At 48.4% G+C, this 19,526-nt stretch overlaps 5 protein-coding genes across 7 annotated transcripts; 2 read left to right on the forward strand and 3 right to left on the reverse strand.

Annotated features, from left to right (window-relative positions):
• Positions 1-1,099: 1,099 nt before the first annotated feature.
• On the forward strand, positions 1,100-4,620 carry LOC121603467 (probable nuclear hormone receptor HR38). 2 transcript variants are annotated; one of them, XM_041932206.1, is made up of 6 exons: positions 1,100-1,491; positions 1,573-1,665; positions 1,743-2,579; positions 2,669-4,103; positions 4,169-4,306; positions 4,373-4,620. In XM_041932206.1, exons 1-4 carry the CDS (start codon positions 1,461-1,463, stop codon positions 2,983-2,985), a joined length of 1,278 nt encoding a protein of 425 aa, XP_041788140.1. In that variant the 5' UTR covers positions 1,100-1,460; the 3' UTR covers positions 2,986-4,103; positions 4,169-4,306; positions 4,373-4,620. The 2 variants fall into 2 exon arrangements, with proteins under 2 accessions (XP_041788140.1, XP_041788141.1); XM_041932207.1 differs by having other exon boundaries at positions 1,573-1,659.
• LOC121603466 (pachytene checkpoint protein 2 homolog) lies at positions 4,559-6,570 on the reverse strand. Its single transcript, XM_041932205.1, has 3 exons — positions 6,107-6,570; positions 5,362-6,038; positions 4,559-5,275 (listed from the first exon to the last, which is right to left on the reverse strand). The coding sequence occupies exons 1-3, from the start codon at positions 6,157-6,159 to the stop codon at positions 4,668-4,670; spliced, it is 1,338 nt and encodes a 445-aa protein (XP_041788139.1). The 5' UTR covers positions 6,160-6,570; the 3' UTR covers positions 4,559-4,667.
• Positions 6,571-6,696: 126 nt separating this feature from the next.
• On the reverse strand, positions 6,697-16,696 carry LOC121603465 (phospholipid-transporting ATPase ABCA1). 2 transcript variants are annotated; one of them, XM_041932204.1, is made up of 8 exons: positions 16,348-16,696; positions 12,944-13,064; positions 10,724-12,851; positions 9,902-10,647; positions 9,463-9,795; positions 8,050-9,383; positions 7,781-7,980; positions 6,697-7,713 (listed from the first exon to the last, which is right to left on the reverse strand). In XM_041932204.1, the coding sequence occupies exons 1-7, from the start codon at positions 16,525-16,527 to the stop codon at positions 7,813-7,815; spliced, it is 5,010 nt and encodes a 1,669-aa protein (XP_041788138.1). In that variant the 5' UTR covers positions 16,528-16,696; the 3' UTR covers positions 6,697-7,713; positions 7,781-7,812. The 2 variants fall into 2 exon arrangements, with proteins under 2 accessions (XP_041788138.1, XP_041788137.1); XM_041932203.1 differs by having other exon boundaries at positions 6,697-7,980.
• LOC121603468 lies at positions 13,699-15,530 on the forward strand. The gene has a single exon (XM_041932208.1). It carries the CDS (start codon positions 14,376-14,378, stop codon positions 15,204-15,206), a length of 831 nt encoding a protein of 276 aa, XP_041788142.1. The 5' UTR covers positions 13,699-14,375; the 3' UTR covers positions 15,207-15,530.
• An 887-nt stretch (positions 16,697-17,583) lies between the features above and the next one.
• Positions 17,584-19,440, reverse strand: LOC121590109 (zinc finger protein 271-like). The gene is made up of 3 exons (XM_041909505.1): positions 19,233-19,440; positions 19,048-19,166; positions 17,584-18,989 (listed from the first exon to the last, which is right to left on the reverse strand). Exons 1-3 carry the CDS (start codon positions 19,356-19,358, stop codon positions 17,639-17,641), a joined length of 1,596 nt encoding a protein of 531 aa, XP_041765439.1. The 5' UTR covers positions 19,359-19,440; the 3' UTR covers positions 17,584-17,638.
• Between the last annotated feature and the right edge of the window lie 86 nt (positions 19,441-19,526).

Genomic DNA, 19,526 nt, shown 5'->3' on the forward strand with positions numbered 1-19,526 from the left:
ACACGCACATGTGTCAGAAATAAACAATTTTTATTTTTCCGCACGCACGCCGGCACGCCCGCAGTAGCGATTACCGTTGCCTTGTAAAGTCCGAGCTTACTGGTTGAACTTCGAGCTGGCACAATTTTTCATACATCACACAATCGTGCATTCAACTAAAAAGCGTTCAACTTGAAAATTTCATAAGTTTTAAAACACCTTCTTTCCTTCCGAATCTTCAATGCAGGTTGGTTTTTACTATTTTTACATCAAGCTTGTTCGAACAAGGCGATAATATTTTAAGACGGTACGTTAACTAAAAGAATGATCTCTGCCAAGGTGAGCATACTACCCAAGCGCCACAGATTAAGCTTAAACGACTGAAAAATTGAATATCCATATAAAAAAAATGAAAGCTCCACAGCTTCATTGGTTTGATCAATAGATGGCGTATTACAACTCATCATTATATTGCTATCCTTTTCTTGCAATGTGTTTCGCTATTATACCTATTATATAGCCTTCTAACTTTCCGAGCAAAAATCTATATGAATGGTCGTGTGGTCAGATACATGGGTATCAACACCAACGACCATTACTCAAATCTCACTTGCTTCAGTACTGGTAGTTTCCATTGGAGTTTAGTATTTAAACAATCGTATCGCCGTTCTAGTTCTAGCGATGCATAACTTCAATGCGAAACCATACAATAGTACAGAGGAAATGAGAAAGCTCTCCTCCAAGCGAGGAAGCTCAACTGGTTGGGTATCCCACAAACAGATGGCGCCACCAGCTTTTTTGCTATTTTTAGAATGCATGAGTCGTTTGCCGTCTGCTAAACGAAGTCTTTCTATATTCCGTTTAGGTAGAGTGCTTGAGTCGTTTAGAAGCCGTTTAGTGGTCGTTTAGTGGATTTGTGGCACTTGGGTATACAGATGTGGTTTTTTGTATTCTACAAACTATTGAATTTTGATTGTGGTTCTATGCCTTTTTTCGAGTCGGATGCCCTGTTCGATTGATGCCAGAGCGTCGCCTCATTGCTTGGAAATTGAAAACGGATCTACATTTGTGACAGTCCTATCCCCGTGGTTTTTGACAGCCAAAGCAGCTTTTTGACAGCGCCATTTGGTGAATGGAAGAAGTTTGTTGATCAATTTGCAACACCCATTCCTGCGTGTTTTGCTGCCGTGAAGAAGCCCGAAATTTTCCAATGTGCTAGCACCGTCGCCTAAAACGCTTTGCTTGCACAACGTTCTCTACACAACCCCACCAGCCGAAAAGTGCGACCACGGGCAGACAGGAAGTGGACGTGTGCAGGGTGCCCCATTTCGCGCCCAGTCTATGGTTGGTGCTGCGGCAGCACGGCACGGACGCAGCGGCGGGCGGATGCATTCTGTCTCGCACTGAAACCAAAACAACCCTAGCAACAGCAACGTCGCTAAACCCACACGGTGCAACTGCATTTGGGCGTAACACAAAGTATGGACAATTGCCACAACTATGCCACAACATGTAAGCCGCGCTCTTGCGCTTTCGCATATCGCTGTGATGTTTTTTTATTTACGAGTTTCCCCGCTTTTTCCTTCTCCACAGCGAAAAAGAAACGAATCCCCATCTCGGACGATATACACATCATAATCAAAAAGTTCCGAGACAAGGACAAGCACGATGAGAAGCCTTGTGCGTGTGCGTTTCCAATGGCCAAGTTTGCGTGGCCTAACGTTTGCTAATTTAGCCCGTTGTCTGTTTTGTTTCCCTTGTAGCTACGTCAGGCGACCATGACTATGACGACGAGCACAGCATGGACTCGGAGGAGCTGCGACGCGTCCGGCACCAGGAACCGTCCTCCTCCTCCACGCTGGTCGGCATCGCGTCGAACAGCAATAGTAATAGTACAACCTGCCCCAGCGGCAACGCGCTACAAACGGTCGGGGTGGCCAGCAACCACACGGTGCAGGTGCAGCTGCAGCCCCAGCAACACATCATATCGCTAGGCCAGACGCACACCGGTCTGGTGGCGAGTAGCAGCAGCAGCAGCAGCAGCAATGCCAACCTAGCATGCCAAAGCAGCAGCAGCAGCCAGTCGGAGGACATCAAACTCATCCTTCGGAAGCTGTCCAACATCGAGGAGCTGCTGAAGGTAGTTGCCGAACAGAGTCTAAGTCGTCTGACGACGATAAAGCAAGAGACTGGCGCCACACTGCCGACTGCATCCGGTGGACAGCTGACGGCGGTCGAGGCGAATCAAGTAATTCAGCAACACCATCATCAGCAACAACAGCCACAGCAGCAGCAGCACCATCAGCAACAGCACCAGCAGCAAACGGTACCCCAGGGTGTGGAGCTTGAATCGTGCTTCAAGTTCCCGATCCGTACGCTCAAAGAGCTGATCGAGCTGAACAAGAGCATCTGCGGCGACGAGTCGCTGTACAACAAGCTGTTCGAGCATCTCACCAAAATAAGACTGGACTGTGACCAAAACATCGTCATCAACGCACTAACGTCGATCGTCAGCGACGAGGTGCTGGATGCGGTTACGTGGGACACCGGCAAAAAGTTTAAGCTTTCCTCGGTCGTGCTGTTTAGCGATTCGCTGTACGGTGAGCATAGCACATTACGGGCGGGAAAATCACGCTTCGGGCGCAAGGAATTTGTTTTATTATTATTTTCCATTTCCCTTCTCTTGTAGTCGCTTGGTTTAAGGACAAGATGAAGTACGACGAGTATGTGACCGAGATGAAGGATGCCATCGAACGGTCGCACAAGCGGCACGCGAAGGTTAAAACGAAACGAAACCAACAGACCAACAGCAGCCACCAGGCATTGCAGCAGCAGCAGCAGCAGCAGCAGCAGACACAGTCACTGCAACCGATCCTGCACTCGCCTTTGGGGACGAGCAACAGTGCCAGCACGACTGCCGTCGTCGGCGCTGCACCGCCCGGTACCGTCAGCTCGATCAGCTGCGACAATAGTGCATTAATTCTCAAGGTAGATTCTCTCGAATAGTAGTGAACCACGTGTGCGTACGGTGCAGCATCCCAGGGCAGGGAGTGTAAACGGAACCAGAATTTGTTTGGACACTCCCCCTATCCCATTCATTACCCACCATCCCCTTGCGGTGATTGCGACACTCTGCACCTGTGTGTGTTTGTGTGTTTTTTTTTTAATAATGTTTGATTGTGTTTCACAAAACTATAATCAGACAGCCTACGGCAAATAGCAAAGCGTTGATTATTAATTCTATTTTCTCTAACATTCATTATTGCACACACCAGCAACGAAATGATTCTGCCGGTGTGAGTGTGTGTGTACGAGAGAGAAAGAGAGAGAGAAAATATGAATTTAGTTGCAATGTAGTGGATCACGGATCTAAGGGCAAAGGAAAGCAAAGTAAGCTTAGAAGCGATCAGTGTCGACAAAAGGAGTGTGCCACCAAGGTTGCCACGCGAAATGGCATCGGGATCGAAGAAATGAAACTCGGTTTCCCCTTTCATAAAATATCTGCAGGGCGCGCTGCAATAGTCATAGATTTGTTTTGTTTTGTTTTAGATACGTACTGTTTGAATGTTTTTTTTTCATGACCCCCATCATAACACCCCCCCCCCCCCCACCCCCTCCCATTTACAAGGTGTAGTAGAAACACAAAAAAACACGGGGAAAGGGACACAACAGGGATACACATTTGGAATGAGCTAAGAACTAAAGCACTACGGCGGCCCTCTCTCGCCATGCAACGGGCGGGAGAGGGAGCGGTACGTACACAAACTAAGTTTAACGTTTAGAAATATGAAACGCTGTAAAACAAAATCTTACGAATAAAACAAAGCAAGAAAGCACCACCCTCCCTGTTGTGTCTGACGGGAGCGAGCCTCGCAGCAGCGTTAATCAAAGTAACCGTTGGAATGGTGAGTGGAAACAGGTGAGAGGGACACACTTACGGGAAAAAAATGAAGCTCAGCTTCGAGGCACGATTTTGTAGGCGACCTGCCGAATACTGGACGTATCCGTTAAACTTCATCCCACTGTCGTCCGGCACTCGATTGTCGGCGTTCTGTTCGCGCTGGTTACCGTCCGAACCGGCAGATGTGAGGATTTTTCTTCATTCCTGTTGCATACTGCTTTTGGTAAGCTTTCTACACCTTGCAGTTGCATTTCCAACCCCCATTTTCAATGGTGTTTGTTTAAACAGATCAACAGCATATCTTCGTTTGTCTGTCTGCTGGCACGACGAACCGTTCAGGAGCAGCAATGGTTGCACTATACGCTCATCATTTGGCAGATCCACTGCCTGCTGGCGCAGTTATACCTTTGGCATGAAATATCGAAAGTAAGTGAAATCCGCTGTAACTTGTGTAACAATACATTTTTTAAAAATATGTTTTTTTCTTCGCAGTACCATCATTTAGCAGAGCTGGTATATCTGATCCCAATTTACCTTGCCCTGCTTCCGCTGGACACTTGCTATTCGATAGCATTTCATGGTGGTTTGAGCGCAGTTTTCAACAGCCTTTACCGGACAGCGTTTGTCGTTCATCATGCTGCCGTATGGTTGATGCCGCTGCTCGGCTTAACGTGTGCGGTCCACAGGGAGTATGCTGATTGTATTTTTATTTCCTAACTAAATCTGCTTTACAACAACAACAACACATGCTTTCATTATACAGCAATGGACGGCCATTCGTATGTTTTTACCACTTGGACAAACATGATCCATTTGACTCTTTCTCGGAAACGTCCGTAACCTCTTCGGCGGCGGAACGATCCTTGGCCAGTAGCAAGCGCTTATCGTTGCGCACCTTACGGATGGCTTGCCGCATAGCGGTTAGAAAGTTTAGCACGCTTTCCGTTTCCTTCTTCACGTACAGGGCGTGCGCAAGGAACGGAATTTTGCGCAACGTGCGTCCGCTCAGTCCTGCCGACAGCTTCACGACCTGCAGCAAAATGTCCAGCATGGTGCTGCTCGGTCTAGCCGGATCGGTCGCCTCCTCGTAGCTCGCTATACTATCCGTCGTGTTCGCCGCCGTTTGCGACAGTCGCCGGTTTGAAGCGTTCGCTTCCTTCTCCACAATACCGATGGTTTGGAGGTTGTACAGTGCCGAGCGATAAATTTCATAAATGGCCGGCTCCGTCGGATGGCCAATGTACTGCACGAAGTCGGCTCGATCCAGGAATGCTGCATCGATGCTGTCCGTCAGGTTGGATGTGGCAAGGATAAAGACGTTCGGGAAGCGACGTAGCCGATCCAGCTGCGTTAGTACGGCGTTCACCACCCGTATACTGTCGCTCGGTTCGTTCGCTAAAAGTAGAGGAAAATCAGAATGGTGCAGTGGGAACAGCAATAGCAACTTCAATTGCTGCCGCTTTCCACCGTCGCTTACTTACAGGAGATCCGATCCCTGGCGTACGCGATCGATTCAATCTCATCCACCAGTACGCAAACCAAGGATCGTTCGTCCTCCAGCAGGGCAACGATTTCGCTGAACACCTTCTGCACCAGCTTGCCGCTCTCGGAAAACCAGCGGGAAAACAAACTGTGACTGTTGATCTCCACCAGATGGGCATGTCGGTACTGCTCGTTCAGCCGTATCGACAGCTTCTGGGCGATGGCTTTGCACAGGCTCGTCTTGCCCGTCCCCGGTGGTCCGTGAAACAGTGCCAGCCGGTTGCATGTGATCAGATTCTTGTCCACGCCCTTGCGTGCGAAGAGCATCGACGTTTCGGCAAACGCCAGTACGCTGTCCTTTATCCCCTCCTCGTAGATCAAACTCTCCCACAGGCCGTGCAGTTCGCGTGCCGGCAGCAGCATGTGGTGTGAGATTTCCATCTCCTCCGCACAGTGGGTAATGGTTTCCGTCACACCGTCCTGGTCCTGCAGCACGTAGAAGTTAAACTGGAGCGCCGATCGGGGCGTGTACTGGTCGACGTCGGTGCACACCTCCACCTGCAACACGGACAGCACCGGGATGGTGAAGGTGGTGCCCATGCGAATCGTTTCCCGCTCCTCTATGATGTCGTGCACGTGCTGGTACACTTCACAGCTTTGCTGCGACTTGTTAAACCTGAGCCAGTGTGATAAGAGGAGCTTTACCTTCCATATGCATTTGGTTGCGGATTTTGCATCACTTACCCGCGGGTGCAAGCCACCTCTATCCTGATAGTCGGCGCAGATATGTCGTTCATATTGACGCGAGTTATGTATAGTAATGGGTCTAGGTGCGACTAACAACCACTTTTGATGCCTAACAAATCAACAAATGCACAGTCGAACCGCTTTGCAGCCAGAGCGTACCTGTCTGATCACAATACCAAAGGCGATGCTTGCCCGTTTAGCCGTTTCATGACAACGGCCATATTGAAATATCGTGACACCTGTCATGCATTGTCGAATTCTTCCCCTCATGCCACAGGGTGGCGAAAACATACAAAAATAAGAAAAAAAAATATTTTAGATCACCTATAAAACGTATTTTTTACTCTTTTAAATGAAGAGGAATTCCGGGCATTCCTACAGGTCGAGCTGCCACAGCACAGAGCGAAAAATATAGCGTAACGAAAAAATTGAAAGCTGTAATATAACGCATTGTAACGCTTCCTTTTTCGGTTGAACGATTTCGGTCCACTCATTGGCGAGCGAAATCCTAACGAAAATGCTGCTAAAATGCTTCTGTAGTGCAAAACATCAATTTAACACAAATTAAACATAAGTTTTCCTTTATTTTTTCACAGTTGAAAGAAACAAAACTCACATAACAAGCGTTACTTTTCGTTACGGTTATTTTTTCGGTGTGTCTGGCAGCGGCCTAAAGAAATTGCTGTTAGTATAAGGGCGAACGGGGCAAAATGGGCACCCTTTATTTAAGCATTATTTCACAGCAAGGATACACTTCCAAGGCTCAAAATGTATTCATTTTATTGAGAGTGTTCAAGAATTATACAAAATAATATTATATAAATTTCACCACTTCGAAAATAAGCTTAGAGCAATGTTCCAGGGATACGTGGATGTTTTACATTGCACATTTTTAAAGATATTATAGTTCTATACAATTTGTACAAAGCAAGGCGATCGGCGGCATTGAATGCGAACAAGACAACAGATGTCTGTTGGTATGATCACCATCAACAGATGAAAACCGTATGGAGAATTTAACAGGTTCGAGCCGATGTTTCTATTGTTTGTTCGAGATTTCTGGCGGTGCTTCCCCATATAAATCATATAATGAATAAATAAATATACGTCCGTTTGAGTCGGATGTTCGATTGCTGCCAGTAAAAATGGTGCTGAAGCAGTATGTAACACTTGCAAAATATTAAAAATTATGCTAACTCAATGAGATTCACAGAGCAGTTCAGACGATTGTCTATTTCAGGAATGTTTTTGAAGACATATATTTAAAAATGAATTATGTTCGTTTTATTCTCCATTGCTCGCGTTTTACCGTGACGCTGCAATGAAGGAATGCCTCGCAAAGGGATGATGAGAATGATAATCTTTGGTTTTGTAATACTTTTGGATTTCCGTTCTTGCCAGAGTGTATAGGGATCCAGCGAACCTATACAAAATGGATGAATGGTTCTTAAAATTAATGGCCCACGATTTACAGCGCACCGATGATGCGAATTTTTGCAAACGTATTTAACCGTATCATTTGGGCATTATTAAAGTCCATGCCAACTTGACTCTGAAAATCACCCGGTCCTCCACACACTTTGGTTCGAAGCGGAAATGGCAGGGCACGTCCCGCGACGATGCTTGCTAAGCGCAAATCATCTTCGCGGCACGTGCCCTGCCTTAACCAAAGCGTATCACATTGGAACCAACTAAAATCATCGTTATGTTTGTCTACTTTTGGGACGAAAATTAAGAAAAATGTCCTCCAACGATGTTTCAGTAATCGAGTAGTACAAGATGTAATCCCCAAATTCCTCTTTCAGCGCAAAGGCTTGCTCAAACAGCTCGGATAGTGCGAGAGAAGGACTTACGATGAATTTCAACAATCCCTATGGAAAACGGGGAAAAAAAGACGTTAGCTATCGTGCGTCGGGGCGTATTTAGCTCTTGGCTCTTACCTGATGGTCTTCCTGCAGCGATGCATTGAAGCGCTCTGTTACCGTCTGACGAATCTCCTGCTCGGTATTATTGCCACCGTCCGCTAGCGAAACATTCAGCTTAATCCACAGATTGTACCCATGCCCATGCCGTTTCTTCAGCTCTGGTATGGTTCCTACGCAACGGAGCCGCCCGCCAACCATGATCGACAGTCGATTGCACAGCTCTTCGCATTCGTCCATGCTGTGCGAGGTGAGCAGGATGGTTTGATGTTTACGCTGTATCGTTTTGATCGTTTTCCACAGGAAGCGGCGCGACTTTGGATCGACACCGGTGGTCGGTTCGTCCAGCAGCACCACCGACGGGCCCCCGAGCAATGCCAGTATCGTGTTGACCTTACGTTTCGTACCACCGGAACAATCACGCAACGCGTGATCCCGGTACTCCACGATGTCCAGCTTTACCAGCCAGCTTATTATATGCTTGTCCCGTGCCTCTATCCCTTTAATTTGTGCAAAGTAATCGATCACCTCGTACACGGTCATAAAATCGAGCAGCACATCGAACTGCGGACAGTAGCCGTACTGCCTGCGATACTGAAGCGCGTCCGCGGCCTGCACTTCGCATTGCTGGAGATAAATTTTCCCACCCGTCAAGGGTAGATTGCGCGAAAGCATTTGGAAAACGGTCGTCTTGCCGGCCCCGTTCATGCCGAGCAGTCCGAAGCACTCGCCCTTCTTCACGGCAAAGCTGACTGATTTCACCGCCTCGTGGTTGGTGTAAGTTTTCTGCAATTCTTTTACCACGATAGCGTACTTTTTACCGGCGTCCGTTACCGAACCTCCTCCGTCCACCAAGCTCTTGACCAACTCCGTTTGCTGCGTCACATCGTCAGCGTTCACTGCCGCGAGGTCCGTTTGGTCAAATCCATCCGTGGACGTGCGCCTTCCCGAGCTGGGCGATCGGTCTTTCGCTCTCGACATCGTTCTGCTCACCTGCCGATACACTTTGCGCACACTTTGGCTTGCGGCTTCGCGACTCACCTTTACCTTTTCGCGCGTGTAAATGTTTTCCACCACCTGGTTCAGGATAAGCATCTGTAGCGTTAAAAGTACCGGTGATACAATGTAAAACAACGTTGGCCGGATGCGCGGGTTGGCAAATGCGTGCCCGTCCGAATGGGCCCTGTTCTGCTCGGCGGATAGGCGCTCGTATAAAATCAATTTTTGATTTTCGTACACCACTCGGAGCGAGTGTTTCAGGCCGAATTCGGGCACGAAATGCAACACCGTAATCCAGCCACTGTTATTTTTTATATCATCGTACCCGTTAGAAAGCAAGAAGACTCCTCCAACTGTTTTGAGATCGATGAAAAGAGGATTAACGGCACCATAGTGCAATTGCAAGAAAATGTTGTTAAACTCCTTATTTACCTCCAACAATCATTAGATAGCTCATGATTGTAATTGCCGTGTTGGCGTTATCCACACACTGGCTGATGATATAGATGACCGGCAGGGCGATCATGCCGTACAGCACCAACGTCCAGAATATCTCTCGCTCGGACGATTCAGTGAACGCATCGGTACGATCCAACAAGAGTACCAGCGCGAGCACTACCAAACACTCGGCCAAATGTATCGTCAGATCGAATGCGTACGTGCTGGCCCAGTAAAGATAGCGGTTAATGTTTTGCAGCTGCCGGAAACCGCTCAAATGCTCTTGCAACGGCACTTGCAGATACATCAGCACGTAGAAGTAGAACGCTGGTGTGAAGTGGTGAATGTAAAACAAAAACATGCTAATTATATTCCCATTCGTTTCGGTGGTTCGTTTCAGGGAGGGGGTAAAGGCCCCGCATTTGATTATTACCGATCGCGATCAGCTCCGTGAAATAGTAAGGCGTCTTAATGTCGATTAGCTGCTTGCGCGTCGAAGGAATGTTTCGCGTGTGGACCGTCGCGTCTGCTTCGCCTGCGTAGTAGCGCAGCAGCACGGTCGTGGTCACCGATTCGGCAATGCCGGCACTGTGTAAGAGATTGTTGTTGTACAGTACCGCCACATGGACACCGTCGGCTGTAACGTTGCATTCGATTCCAACCACCAGCCGGTCGCGATACGTGGTGTAGTCTTTATCGATAAGTTCCTGAAGCGCATCCTGCAGTGCGTAGTTTTCCAGCAACATCATCCGTACGCCATTCACTGGATGCCGGTCGAGGTCCGATTGGATGGCTTCCCGATCCCAGAACTCGTCGTCGCGATCGCCGCGGTTCACTACTAGCACCCCGAATGCCTGATGGATGGAGTCCGCCGTTAGCGTTACCGCTGGGAGCGCTTTCGCTGCGTCGGTAATTCCGGACGTAAGCGTGAAGCAAAGCACCGTTACTAGCGGAGGCAGCACAGCCAGCCAACCGTACACGTGCGTGTTGCATTTAATGTGGATCCACTTTTTGCGCCATATTGCCATGAACGTATTCTTTGCCTCCGGGAACGTTAGTTTGGAGGGATGGAGTGTTACTTCGATTTCTATCAAATTTTCTGCCGCGGGACTCGTCGGACTGTCCACTAAATCGACACTCTCGGGATGATGTTGGAGCTCTTTTCGGCGGTTGCTGGAACTGGAGGAATTGTAGATATAGCAACGAATTGTAATTGCAGCATTCAAAGGCGCTTCAAAGCGAGCGCTTAACATACTTTAGAAACACTTCCTCCAACGTTGCGTTGGCCATATCGATCGTTTCGATGCCAAGTTGCTGTTGGGTCGCCTCCAGCTCCTTTAGCAGCGGTGCGTACTTGCGAATCTCATCGTACGGCAGCGTGGCAGCAAATATTTCCTGAACCGTTTCGCGCACGGTTGCATTCGGTATGAGTTGCTGTATGCGCTGCCACGTTTCCCGCTCGTCGAATGTCGTGCCCTTGAGTAGCTTCAGCGTGTAGCCTTTGCCATACTGTTGCTTTAGGAAAAGGGGCGATCCGAACGCTACCAGTTCGCCCTCCTCCATGATCGCTACCCAGTCGCCCAGCACGTCCGCCTCCTCCATAAAGTGGGTCGTCAGCAGGACCGTATGGTTCTGGCGCAGGTTCAGCAGAATGTCCCAAATGTCGCGACGCGATTCGGGATCCAGTCCGGACGTCGGCTCGTCCAGGATGAGCAGCTTCGTGGCACCGACGAGAGCGATCGCTAGGCTAAGCCGTCGCTTCATCCCACCGGACAGCGTGTGGACAAGCGCATCGCTTTTGTCAAGCAGATGTACCTTGCTCAGTACGAGCTTGGCTTCCTTTTCCGCTTCCACCCTACCGAGCCCTCTCAAGCAGCCGAAAAACACTAAATGCTCCAAACAACTTAGGTACGAGAAAAACACATCGTGCTGGGGACAAAAGCCAATCTTATGCCGGTACCGGTTAGCATCGTGCTCACCGTCGACAACGATCGTGCCGGACGTGCGCGGTACCATGCCGGTAATAATGTTCATCGTCGTCGTCTTACCCGCCCCATTGTGCCCGAGCAGCACGGTGATGCTGTTGGAGTAGATGGAAAGGCCAAAATTCTTTACCACTACCTTTGCCCCGCTCTTGCGGCTGTGAAACACTTTGGTCAGGTTGGCGATGCGCACGACCTGCTGCGTGTCTGCACCGGACGCTTTGTTCGGCTCCGGTCCCTGTTCCTCGAGCTCTAAATCGACAATGTTCGAGTTTTGTGCGGAATTGTTCAGACTTTCCGCTGTGATTTGGTTTCTACTGCTAGACCCGTGCCCGAGTTTGAGTGACCATCCGCACTGTGCCGGCAGGAAGAACCCCTTCGGCTTGGGTGTACCGTACCGGCCGGGGAAAACGTTTGAAACGTAATACCACAGCACGGACCAAACCAACGTACCGATCAGCTGAAAGCAGTATACCCACAACAGGCTAACCGGGGGCACCCCGGGATAGTCGGTCGCTGCTACATCACCGGCCCCGAACAGGTGACCGGACGATTTGAACGAGTGAAATATCGTTCCTCCATAGTACAGGCCGTTGGCGGGAAAAATAATACACAGCCACATCAACCCCGGGCTAAAGTGGGCCAGTATCAGCGGTCCAAAAACGACCACCGGTACCACGGCCGTCGCAATGGCGGATGTTTCGAGCGTAGTGCTAAGAAAGAAGTTAAAAGTAACCAAATTAGCCACAAAAAACGTACCCAACAGGTACAGATAGACCACCTGTGCCGCGTTCGCATCCCACGTTCCATGGGCAATCGCTATGGCGTAGCACACGTACAGCACCGCACTTAGCTGGACAAAGTTGATCAGAAACAGTGCCACCTCTTTCCAGTAGCTTTGTAAGGTGGCTATTTTTAAAAACTCATTCATTCCATTCGCCCGATCTTCAACGATCACGATCAGCAGAATGTACGTGCTGGAGGCTACCATCGTCACCATCATCGCTATGGTCGCGTCCAAGATCTTGGTCGGTTCCTGTGGCCCTCTGCTATCGTCCACGGGAACATGCCCGAATGCCAGCGTGAGTCGTGGCGCGTGCTCGTCTTGTTGACTTGCGTGCTTTTGCCGGTACGCCATGTCCACGTATGATTGTTCGACCGCATTCTGCAGCGCTAGAAACCCGCTCTCGACGTACTCGTTATCGCGCTTCTGATAAGCGGACAGCACATCTCGCGAGTAAACCATTTGCGTGCGAAAGTTGTTGTTTTTCGTTCGTATGACGTACTGCAGTGGACCACCGCCGTGCTGGGAAAGGTTCTGAAAGCTCACGCCAAAACCAAGGTACGGGTCGCCGAGCAGTGTAAACTCCATCTCGGTATCACTATCGCAAGGCACAACGCCTGTGAGAAGAAAAGCAGATAAGACCGGGCTGATAAATGATTGTCGTTCGGGCATTTACAATCAGCTGTAAACATATTTTTATTATCCATACGTTCATCCGCAATGAACAGCCGTTGGCGGACGGCTTCCATGAGAGTTTCGGTCTGCTCCGTTCGTGGGGTGTAGTAGATTTTGTTGATCAGCTCGCCGGGAAAGTAGTCGGCCAAATCATCCTGCCAAATGAGAAAATCACAACAAATTAATCCAATGAATCAACTAACAATCTGACGATGCTCTAACATCCAAATCCAAAACCTAAATAGATCATTTAAAGAATTGTGTTAGATTTGCTAAATCGAATTTGAATTCGGCTGTCAAAATCGATTCCAGCTAGCTTTATGACGTTCGAATTCTTGTCTCTAGTGTCTCGCAGGGAATCTAAAATGGAATTTGTTTGATTTGTTTCTGTTCGAACAACTTAAATGCTTGCTAACACGTCTAACAGATTTGAAACGCAAGTCTGTTTTTGTTCAGCTTTGCATTTAATTAAAATGAGCTTTTATTTGCGTTTTTTTAGCTCTCTGACAGTTAGAATCCTCTCACTACAGAGTCTACTTAGATAGAGCAATCCAAATTCATTTTTTGAGCCATATGCACCGATTCCAATTCCATCTACCATCTACCAATTCTTTCTTCCACAACTTTTAAAAGATGGTACTGCCAGCGCGTTGGCAACGGTCTCGTTGCCGTATGATAGAGCCGAAAAGGTGTTGTGAACGTCTCCAAGTTTTACAATAATGTGCCCCCCCCCCCCCCTTTCACGATTCTAGTCAGCTTTTTTTATATGGAGTTTGACAGTTGGAGGCTGAAATCAAAAATGTTCAGCCTGTGATTTTCAGCCTAGCTTATTTAAGCTAGCGCTGAGAGCTAGAATTTGATTCGATTACCTGCTCGAAAAAATGGCAAAACAAGGTGGTTCTTTTTTTTATTTATCCGAATCCGAAGGCAGCCTTAACTGACTAATGTTCGCCCACACGACCATTCTGCCGCCCATCCGCTCACCATCTGTTGCCCGTTTTGCCCGGGCGAACATTCGCTGTTCGGCGTGGGACGCACGATCGCTCACTCAGGGGCGCACAGTGGAACGCACCAGACCGAACCAATCCGGCAGCAATGCTTCAATGCTGCTGAACAGTGATCACATTGTAGTAACACCTCCCTCTCGCCCGCCTCCCTGCCAAAAAGAAGTTGTTCCGCGGTTTTCCAGTGAAAGAAGAAAGGTGCCAAAGGAAAAGCGTGTGCAGAAGTGCATTGTTTAGTGTACGTGTGAGAGAGTGTAACAGCTTTCAAATATTGCGAAAGCGAAACTGCGAGACGACGACGACGTCCAACCCAACTAGTTCATCCACGTTCCGTTCGTTTTTCGTGGATCCCACCCCCATACTGGCTCGATCCGCGGTGTAGTTTCGCCCCCATCCGTCCAGCTGGTGAAATCCTCAATCCCACTTCAGTCGCTGCAGTTGTGTGTGGCGCAGTGTGTACGCATGGCGCAGCAAAAGTTCTTCTCCGGCCTGACCGAGGGCATGATCAAGCGGGCCGCGGGCGAGCGGCCGGACCGCCAAAAGACACAATTCTACTGGCCTGACGAGGACGCCCCCGATCCGGCAGCACCCACAGACACGGCCCCCTCACTCAATGGTCGCCCACATCAACCGAGTCGAAGGTCGTCGACGGCGAGCAGCGGTAGTACTGCGGTCGACTCGCCCGCCACACCCCACTATCGTCACCGCCAATCAATTGGGGAGCCGATTGAGCGAGACCGCCATCCGAAGCACGCCGGATCGAACATCCAGTTCTATGACGGTGTTGGCTCCTCGTTCGCCGAGCTGGAGCGCACGCGGGCGCACGAGCGTCACCGGATCGAGCAGTTCCTGCGCCACCAGTCAGAGGAGGAGACGGGCGGGGAGGCTCGGGCCAAGCGTCTCAGCACTTTGCAGTCCAAGATCGCGTTTTACGACGACTGCACGCCTGTCGCGCTGTCAGTAGTAAACGCTGGCGGCGGAGATCGGCGAACGCACACAGAAGGCTGGGAGCGAGCGGACAAGCAGGCCGTATCGGAGCTCAGTGAGTTCGATGATTTTGATGACCGCAGCAGTTACCGGTCGGGCTCGGTCTGCTCGTCCACCACCAGCGGTTACCGGCGGTCGACCTCCGAGCTGCCCGAGCACAAGCGCAACTCCCAACGCCATCTGCGCTCCAGCATCAACTTCCACAACGGATGTGCGACTGCCGACGACCGGGAGGATACGCGGAAACCGGTCACCGTGCGCGAGTCGGCCACGGCCCGCGTGGTTGTCGGGTTGCCAAACCTGTAGCATCGCTCTCCCCGCAGCCAATTGGTGTGGTAGTGGACAGACCCTTGCCACTTCTGCCCTCGAGCTGCTGGGTGAGATGTTGCTGGTATCCTGGTAAGGGGGAGCTCCGACACCCTGCTTGCCAAAACAGCAAGAGATGCACACCAGAACCTGCCACCATGGATTGGTTTGTGGAGCAGACGTTCATGGATGGCGAGATAAACCCCTCCCTCTCTCTCTCTTGCCCTTTCTCTTTCTCTCCCTTTCTTGCTCTCTTTCTCTCTAAGCTGTGCTGTTAGCAAACTGACAAATAAACTTTAAGATTACATTAACAAAACTAGCGCCGCGGGAATTTTGTGTGTTTTGTTTATCATTTCTCTAACAAAGCTCTCTCCAATCGGTTACATTCGAAATTAAGGTTTGCCGCTCTCTACTCTGATTGTTAACTGGGTCTACCTTCTCCTTGTATCGATGTCATGATCGGCAGGTGATGCGACGTTGCTGATCAGCTGGCGTCTCTTCTCTCTTAAAATACAACATTGACCCATTTGTATGCTTGGTTTATCGATTTGCCTCTTAACTCTACGAGCATTTGGCTCTATCAGATCCCTCATAGCTGAGATCGCGCTTGGACATTCGTTGTAGTTGTTTGTTTGTTTTATACGTAAACATTGATTCGATTGACTTCAATGAGCACATTTCCGTTCCGTTTAGAATAGATTACAGAGGGGAATTTCCGGTTAAAAACGTGTCATGCTTGCAAAGCGTTTTAATTGCATGAGTGGACAGTTTTCATCAAAGTGTTTCGCCAGGGCCCACTTGGAAGAAGTTAGTTGTTAGATTCTGCGCTTAATTCTTTCACAAAATGCAAAACTAATGAAAGTGGCGTCACCCTACATGAACCATTGATCCAGAGCAGAGTACGGCGGTATTGGATGAGTGTAACGTGATCAGGGCGTTGTCGTTCTATATAAAATAAAGCTCAGCACAAATCATCACCATTATCAGCTTTGTTTCTATGGGCCAGTATCGATCCCCTCATCTTTGCTTGAACATTCGATCCGAATCAACGTTGGCATCGGACGCATCGGTTTGGTTAAGTGGTGTTTTTATGCGGCAACAACTCTATAATTAAGCAACGACAAACTGTTTTATGACTCACCTGAAGAATAAGGACATTTCCCAAGCTTTTGGTTCCAACGGAGGATCTTTTGCCGGTCGGTACAGCTACGATTAAAACTGTGCACAAAATTGGCAAAAGACTATTGACACAGTTTCGTACCAAGTGCCGCCGCTTTTCCTTCAGTCCCATGCGAAGGAACAGCATCAGCAGAGGATTCATGGTGGCTATTTGTTATCGATGCACATGGGTAAACATTTAAATATAGTTCACATTACCACACACCCGGAGAAAAGTTAGCAAACACATTTCAGATTCTTGATTGACGCAACAAAAAGGCGAGGTGAACAGTATGGCCAAGCGATAGAATAACATGCAAGGCAAGCATATTGCTAAGGCAGTGCTCTAGAATCTGTCGTATACGACAACCGACCAAGTCTGTCAATCTGTCGCCCAGCATTGCTTGTTTACATTTTCCAGCAACTATCAGTACACACGAGCATCAAACAAATATTTTATAAAACCTTCACAATTATCATTAAATGCGCAAATACATACTTCTGGAGTTTTGGACGATTTGTATGATATTTACGAATATTTGACATGTTTTGAACCAAGAGACATACAGTTTGTTCCCGAGTTATGCGGTTTGTGCGTTCCCGAGGAATCCGCGTAAGTCGAATTTCGCGGTTTTTGACCAAAAAACAATTGGTTAATCGGAATTAGTATGCAATTTAGTAATTTTATACACTTTACCATTTATATATTATTATATATTCTGATATTAGAAACATCACAATATTCTGATATTTTTTGTTTGTAAGTGAGTTAAATTTATTAGCAAAAATGCAATTTATACTGCAGTCGACAATTCTTGAAGTAAATTGTCTTGATCTGACAGTTGATTTGTTAAATTTAGAAAACCACGTATCCTCAAATCCACGCAAATCAAGAACCGCGTAACTCGGGAACAGACTGTGTATGCAAGATGTACCATGGACATGTTTTACGAGGTATATACGTTTGTCTTTGCTGGTTGTCGTATCCGACATCCGATTCTAGAGCACTGCCTAATGGGAAATGCCAGCTCCGCCGTTTGACAGCCGCTTTTCATGAAACTTTGTTTTGAAAAAAATAGGCAACAGTAGCTTTCCCGTAAACTGTAAACTATTCTAGGTGTGGCCAGCGCGACGCAGGCAGGGCGAATGTAGATGCCGTTTTCACAAGTCTTCCAAGGGTTTACTTTAAAGGGGTAGCTTTATTTTGTATGTGTTTTTCACAATTATTTCATACATCATTTGCATTGCTGTATTTCCAGTACATATTCGAAAACCTACAGCTTCTCTCCTTTTTTGGCCCAATGGAATTTGATATTGTGCTTGCGGAGAGAGCTAGCGTCGCTACAACGGAAGTCACAAGTGGCGCATTCGAACGGTTTCTCGCCCGTATGCAGCCGCACGTGCGTTATCAATGTCGATTTCCTTTTGAAGCTCTTGGCGCAATATTTGCACGAGAAATTTTTCGCCTCACTGTGCACCACCTCCATGTGCCGATCGTACGAGCTTTTGTACGTGAAGCCCCGCCTGCACGTGTCGCAGTGGTACCTCGTCTGCCCACGGTGAACGGTTTCGTGATCCACCAGCATGATGCGTTTGTTAAACCGGCGCCCACAGTACGAACAGCAGTACCGGGACTTCCGTGCCCGGTGCGTGTTATGCGTGTGCTTGTCCAGCTTTGCCTGGGAGGTAAACTGTCCATCGCACTGCGTGCATTGGTACAGCTCAATGGAAACGCCCTCGTGTGCCGTTTCTAGATGTTGCAGCAGCTCGCGATGGTACTTGAACTCGGTACGGCAGATGGTGCATTCGTTCGATCCTTTCGACTGATTCGCTTCTTTGCATTCTTTCGACAAAGTTTGATGTTTCCGCGGGAATTTTTGGAGTGTATGCAAGGCACGATGATGGCGTGCGGAGGTAAGCGAAAAGAACTGTTTGGGACACCGATCGCATCGATGCCACTTTACGTCGATCTCCTGGTGTGTTTCATGGATGTCCTCCGGCACTTCCTCATTGCAAGCGTATTCCTCGTTGCACACTGCACAACTCAATGGGTTTGTTTGCTCTTCGAGCAGATGGTCAGCGTTTAACAAGTGTTTAACATTTCGCAAACGTTGCATTTTTCTACGCTTACACGACTTGTGCTTTAGCAGCTGTTGCAAAAAGGTGAAGCTCTGATTACAGCCACCACACTGATACTCTTCACAGCTTTCCCGATGCTGCTCTAAATCGGTCTGCGACGCGAATACCTCCGCACAGTACAAGCATCCAAAATGGTTACCACGCAAAGAGCCATTCCAATCGTTGGCGCTGTACAGCGTCAACCAGCACTTTCCACATCGTGAGGATGGGATATCATCTTCATGGGGCAATTCTAGCTGCTCCCGGATAGGTCGATTGGAATCGACCGATGGTTCGCCGGCGGAATTATTTTGTTTATCATCATTTTCTTCGTATGCAACCGAGTCCTCGTCTTCCAATTGGTCGTCCATGTCGTACAAATATTCTTCGTCGCTATAGTCGATTTTCTCTATGCAAAGGCCAAGTACAGTTGGTCCGGCTGGCACGTCGTTATCATCTTCCGATTTGGCATAATTATCCTGCTGGAATTGTGCATCGTTTTGCTGCCTGAAAGGAGAGGTGATGTAAAACAGAGATGCTACGGCTAACACGCAAAACAACCTACGATTGAAGGGCAAGGAAAAGCTTGTTGTTGCTTCGCATTTCACTAATAATGCTATAGACGATGGCGATGTTGTTTTCGCATTCCACACAAATATTCGTATACGCATCCGACGGATGAATCTGCAAATTGAAATTACACACGCATTATGTTCAGCACTACTCAACAACAGGGTAGCTCTGTCGCACCTCCATTTCTAGCAGAGCTAGCACTTTGCTACGTTCTTCTTTGCAAATGAATGCGTCGAAAAAGCATCTGGTGGATGGATCCTGCGCCAAGCAAAACCGGCAAGTGGTTGGGAAAAGTTCCGCCATCGTAAAACAACACAAACTCAAAGCACGCCACAAGCGTTCGGTACAGCTGCGTGCAAAATTGACTTTCTGCAGACAGCGCTTCTTTCCGAGTTGATTTTTTTTACAGTCAGATACCGACATACGCGCGTTTCTTAGCTTGACAGCTGTCAGAGCAATTTCTACCGATAT

The sequence above is a fragment of the Anopheles merus genome, chromosome 2R, assembly GCF_017562075.2.
Source record: "Anopheles merus strain MAF chromosome 2R, AmerM5.1, whole genome shotgun sequence".
NCBI lineage: Eukaryota > Metazoa > Arthropoda > Insecta > Diptera > Culicidae > Anopheles > Anopheles merus.